General features: G+C 42.4%; 1 protein-coding gene across 1 annotated transcript; it reads right to left on the minus strand.

Moving 5' to 3' along the window:
* On the minus strand, positions 1 to 1,244 carry LOC101675475 (protein WFDC10B). Its single transcript, XM_013053151.2, has 2 exons — positions 1,113 to 1,244; positions 1 to 202 (listed from the first exon to the last, which is right to left on the minus strand). Exons 1-2 carry the CDS (start codon positions 1,219 to 1,221, stop codon positions 42 to 44), a joined length of 270 nt encoding a protein of 89 aa, XP_012908605.2. The 5' UTR covers positions 1,222 to 1,244; the 3' UTR covers positions 1 to 41.
* Positions 1,245 to 6,170: the final 4,926 nt, after the last annotated feature.

Below are 6,170 nucleotides of genomic sequence, written 5' to 3' on the forward strand. Positions count from 1 at the left end.
CCATAGTTCTTGAGAAAGTCATGGCAAGAGAGGGGTAAATCTTAGATCCTACCAGGTTCTGCAATTTTCATGCAAACATTTCCACAGCTGGAACTGCAGCAATAATCACCAGCATTGCATTCAATATCAAAATTGCAGTATCTCCTGCACTCGTGGATGTTGGGAATCTTCTCACAGTCTCTCAGTATAGGTTTTGATACAACTGTAAGGAAAAAAAAAAAAACTACATGAGCTGTGACTCCAAAAAGAAAAAGCGTTTTTCTCACTATTATCTGCCCCTCTAAGGTCCCAGCACCCACACCATTGGTTTCTCTTCTTCTTCTGCCTGCCTAGGGATCTGGGTGGTCTTTCCCATTCCTAGAGTTAAAATCCAGCTCCCACTCCCTAGCAAGCCCAGCAACCAGGAAGTCACCTCCAAGAAACTGAACATCACAGGACCTTAGTCCTGAAACTCAGTTCTCAGGACAGAGGCCCAAGAGATCCTCTGGCCTCCTGCTGTCATTTTACAGGGTAGGAAGAACAGAGTCCCAGAGAAGAGGTGAAACTATCTTGTACTTTTCACTGTCTGGCTGAGACAGCCTTCCAAAACTGGCTGTTCTCCAGAAAACTTTACTAACAGTTTTGGACTCACTACAGTCCCCTTAATTCAGCAGATTTCAATTCTTTTTACCCTAACGATTCCAAAGTTCTCTTGGTCAAGCAACCATTTTATTTCTCCTCCTCATCCTCAATATTCTAAAATACTCAATTCCTTAAACAAAAGACACACTTCAAGAAATAATTAGTAACCCTCTCCCAATTTTGTTCTCATCCTTGGAACCCCTAACTGGAGGACACGAACTCCTGGTAGCTCAAGCTAGGTACCCTCCTTTGAGCACTGTGAAGCTTTCCTTTGCTATGGGTCCTCCTCAACAAAAACACCACAGTCCTCACAACACACATAAAAACATTGTTTCTCATAACATCAAGAGACCATCGAACTTGAGAACTGCACATTCAGCTTTCGTCAGGTATCCTGGCTTAAAAATGGAACCAAGTCCTTCACATATGCCAGTCCCTGGTTCCTTGTTTTCTAAACCCTCTTCATTTTGAAGCTTACCCAGAATACCTACTAAAATCTCGACGTTCAGGTATATAAATAGGTTTTCCTCTCAAACTTCCTGTCACTGGTGTGATCACCAGGCAGTAGAGTGTCAGCAGCTGGAGAACCAACCACTTCATGATGTTAACTCTGAATGTTTGAGTGTGTGCCTCACAGGAGACCCAGGATTTTACTGGGTCCTGCAGGGGGCAGGGAATGGCTTTGGGGTGTGGAGTTGGGAGAACACATGACTGGTCTTTTATTGTCCATCTGGTCTGCCTCCTCCCCTCCATGCACCACTCCTTGGTTGGTCACTGGTGTCTCCTGTGGTTCTTTCCTTCTCTTACGCTTTAGCTCCTCTCATTGCAGAAATGAATTCTTCATAATTTATCACTTCTTTTTTTTAGAAATTTGAAAAACAGAGAAGTAAAAGGAAAACTAATAAGAGACGATCAGTTATCCATTACCTAGAGAAATAACAGTGTCATTTGTTTTCATAGAAAGGTAGTTTTAGAACTGACATCCCAATAAAAAAACATACATATTTATTGTATATGTATTTTAGTATGTTTCAAAAGCCATTTAAAAAATATCAGTAAATGTAAGTAAATTACAATTTAAAAATCACCAGAGACTTTTAAGAACTGATTACAAAATTTGAAGTGGAACAACTTTTTCTAAGCCTGAATATCCTCCAACATTGTCTGAGTTTCACAAGAATTAGCTCCTGGATGATACGAGCACATTTCATTTTAAATGAAATTTTAATTTACTTAGTTTATAATTTTCATAGATATACTAATTTTATATTATTCAATTCTTTTAAGGTCCTTTTCAGGACTGACATCAGCAAGACACCTGAATAAGAACCCCTGCTTGAACTCCCTCCACCCCATCCACCACACAACAATTTGGCATCCACCCAGAGACCAACGCGGAAGCGGCAGATCCAACACCAGATGCCAAGGAATCTCACCCATGGGTTGGATGATTGGCAGAGAGACCTCAGTGTTGGCATGGGACCTTGACGTGGCCTGAGAACAGACTCTAACCCCCTCAGCCACAGTCCAGGAGCCACTGGAGAACACTCACTTAGACAATCATCCACAGATGACAGAGCTTTGTGGAAGTCCAGGCGTGTAACAGAGAATTTGCATCACACTGTGAGAGAGAGGAAAAAAAAAATCCAAGTGCAGTCACATTGCAGAGGTTAAAAGTAACAGTTTTGACTTTATCTGTATAACACCTATCCAGATTTTTAAAAAAATTCTCTAAGGAACTGTGCATTCAGAAAAGGTTAAGCTGTCTGTGAATGTGTAGTCCCTGCCTCCCACTTCAGTTTGTTCCGTGCTCACGTTGTTTACCCATACTGTGCATTATTGATATCATCTTCCCCACATGACTCAGTGAAACTATCTTCTACAAAAATGAAACCTTACGAATGAGGTTGGCATGAGACAAGGGGCCTGGGAAAGCCCACAATTTTAGAAGAAGAATTGCGGTGTGTCCCGCATTTGACCAATGAACACACCCAAGTCTGAACACGTAAAATGTTTTCATGATTCTTCTGTGCACAAGAAAATAAACTATGAAAGTTCTGCAGTTTCTAAAAAGCTTTAGTGAGTCTCCAGGGCATGGCATAACATTTTTGAATGCTAGAGAAATACATACATCGATGGGTAACCAGGATCACTGTGGAAGGGAGTCAAGCCCTGGGTTGATTCAGTAAATCCTGCTGGATATATTCAAATACCTCAAGAAGAAGGCAGTGGGCCTTGAGATATTTTTCTGTGAAGAAGTTGAATTCCAGAGAGTCCTGAAAAGTTTCAAGAGATTTGAAAATGGTGAAAGACTGCTGAATTTACATACAGAAAATAAAAACAATGAATAAAAACAAGTTTTGACTGCTTCTTAAATAGGCTGTCTTAACAACCTCTTTTCAATCACATCCACATCTCCACCTTCAGATACCTGATGGCTCAGTTCTCAGAATCTTGAGGATCTCTGGTGAAATCAGTTGGCTTTGCATTCCTCGCCCAGTCCCCCCCCCCCAAAAAAACTGGCATGAATCAGGACACATCCTCCAGGGAGTTTGGTTTTCTCTTTTCTAAAGAAGTAAGATACCTATTACTTAGCCACTGTTTTCTAGCTTTCAATGCCTTGAAAATCTTATTTACTGTTCCTCTCCTGTTCTCTTTGATCTTGTGTATTACTGTGGTTTTTTTCTCCCTCACAATATTTTAGTCAGGTTTTAAGTGTAAGCAGATATAAAGATAATAAAGGCCCCTGTAAAGATGCCCGCATTTTATTCCTGCAACCTGTGATTTCCTGACCTGAGGAAGTAAAGGGGCTTTGGGGATGTGATGAAGGGTAGGGACTTTGAGATGGGGAACCAGGTGGGACCAGTGTAAGCATGAGTCCTTAAGCAGGGAATGTCTCCTGGGTGCAGTGGGTTAGAGAGCCTCAGAAGAAGCTAAGAGCTGAAGCATGAGGACCCAGCTGGCCATTGCAGGCTCGGGGGAGTGAGGAATGGAGTCCACACCAAAGCATGTGAGTGAGTGGCATCTAGAAGTTGAAAACGGCCTCAGCTGACAGCCAGCAAGAAAACAGAGACCTCAGTCTTACATCTTCAAGGCTCTGAATTCTGGCAACAATTTGAATGAACACAGACATGAATCCTTTCTCCTAGAGACCAAACACAGAAAGGAGCACAGCCCTGCTAACGTTCTTGATTGTACAGCATGAGACCGGTGTGGGACTTCTGACCTAAGGAGCTGTAAGATAATGATTTGTGTGGCTTAAACTCCTAAATTCATGGTGACTTGTTACAACAACAATAGAAAACAAAAATTTGTAATTCAAATACCCTGCTTAACTGTTGGTCGCATTTCTGTGTTGGGATTTCCAGACCTATCTGAATGTTTCTGTTTCTTCCTAACCCACTCCTAAAGGGTCTTCCTTCCCACCCACAATTCTTTCCTCTCAATGACTAGTAATGGCTTTCAGAACTATTTTGACCTTCGGATCCATGAACATGACTCCATCCTCACTGGTTAATTTTGTGATCCCTTTTCCCTGGGGAAATAAACGTCAGCTTCATGTCCTAATTTCATAGTCAAAGTGTTTGATGGAAAAATAAGGAATTGCAGGGGCACCTGGGTGGCTCAGTCATTAAGCGCCTGCCTTCTGTTCAGGTCATGATCCCAGGGTCCTAGGTTCGAGCCCCACGTCAGGCTCCCTGTTAGGTGGGAAGCCTGCTTCTCCTTCTCCTATTCCCTCTGCTTGTGTTTCCTCTCTGTGTTTCTTTCTGTCAAATAAATAAAAATCTTTAAAAAAATTAAAAAAGAAAAATAAGGAATTTCAGACAAAGAAAAACAATCAATCCATTAATATTTAATAAAATGCTGCAACACAATGCTATTTTTATTATTAAGACCACAGAGTCTTTCCTCCTCCAGTTGAGGAATACTGTATTCCAGTTTCTTCCAGTTTGGTTATGGTTGAAATTTTCACTTTGGTTTCACTTTTTAATCTGTTTGAATTGTATTCTTGGTTGAGGGTAATATTTAATATCTTGCTTCGACCTTGTGGGTCATGAGGTGATGATGATCTTGGAAATGGAAATTTCATGTCAAGGACAATGGAGCAAAAAGGTGAAAGGGCCTGGATCTTCCATGATTTTGTGTTGTCTCCAAAATCTTCCACGTGAACAAAAAGTGACCTCTTTTATTTAAGCCACTATTCTCTATTTGTTGCTGCCCAAATGTAGTTGAAACTCATCCGACCTGAAATGCCAGCCAAAGTGGTATTAATGTAGAATGGAGGCGTTAAGAAGTCTCTATTTTACTTCTCACGTACTCTCTCAGGAAGCTCCAATGGCATGTATGTTACCAAAACAAGGGCCTTAAAAAAAGGGAGAGGTAGGATCTGTAAGGGCCTATTCAGTCAGAGCGGCCCCACGCCGCTCTGCCATTTTGAACTACCATGGTTGAACTGCCATTTTGTTGTAAAACTTAAATTGACCTCCCCCCCAGGGGAACTTATTTAAAAGCAAGTCCGGGAAACCAGTCCCAGGTAACAAAGTGCAAGTACAAGGGTGGGTCAGGCCAGGTGGAGGTATTCAATCAGTGGGGGCACATACTGTCTCCTAGCTACCAAGGAGTATGGGCCCCCACCCTTTGGGAGCCTTTTGGCGCCAATCCTAACCAAGGTGTGATAGGCTAAATCAAATGTCTACTAGGGTAAATTGTAATTCAATTGGTCACCTAGCATGACTGTGCAGCTTTCTCTGTGTGTTACAATTTCATTGGCCACCTGTGTGTGGCCAGGCCCAACCACATGGCCTTTGCTCTATAAAAGTTAGTCTGGAAAGCAGGGAGGGGTCGTCCTTTCTGTAAGGGGCTGCCCCGACCAGTCTGTTTGATGGTTGGTCTGATTCCTGATGCTTGGCGCGAAATAAAGCTTTGCTTGACCTTCGCTTTGTATCAGTCTTGCTCCTTTAATCACAGACCCATTATTGGGGTACCCAATTTTGGGGGACCCAACAGATCTAGGAAACAGGCCCCTGAATCCAGGAGAGTGTGAAGTGCCACCATGATGGTGAAGAAAGTCCCGGGGCTGCTGCCTATGGCCCTGGAGCCCAATAGCTCTGGTGCAGTGGCTGAGGACTTTCTGAGTCCCCATGGAGAAAAAGCAACTACTTACAGAATGCTTAGGATGAGTGGCTTCAGCTAGGAGTGCATTCTTTGGCTCTATTCTCTTGCCAATGGAGTGCTCCCATGTCTGTCCCAAGTAGAAATAGAAATAAGACAGGTGACCAGAAGTGTACAATTCTGATACTATGATTGTCAAGGAGCTAACTGTCCCCCTTAAAAGGACATCCTTTTTGGAATGCTCAGGATGAACTGAATAAAATGCCTTCAGATGTTCCAATGGAGGAAATAGGAGAAGATGCTTTTAAATAAGAAAGTCAAAACTCCAAAGTTAAGCAACTGCTCACCTGGGGCAATGCAATTCATCTTCTCTCTCTTTCACCTCTCAATGACCCAGGATTGCATTAGACCGTCTCTTAAAAACAGGTTAACTTCTA

This window comes from Mustela putorius, unplaced genomic scaffold (genome assembly GCF_011764305.1).
Source record: "Mustela putorius furo isolate JIRA1106 unplaced genomic scaffold, ASM1176430v1.1 tig00000592_pilon_pilon_pilon, whole genome shotgun sequence".
Classification (NCBI taxonomy): Eukaryota; Metazoa; Chordata; class Mammalia; order Carnivora; family Mustelidae; genus Mustela; species Mustela putorius.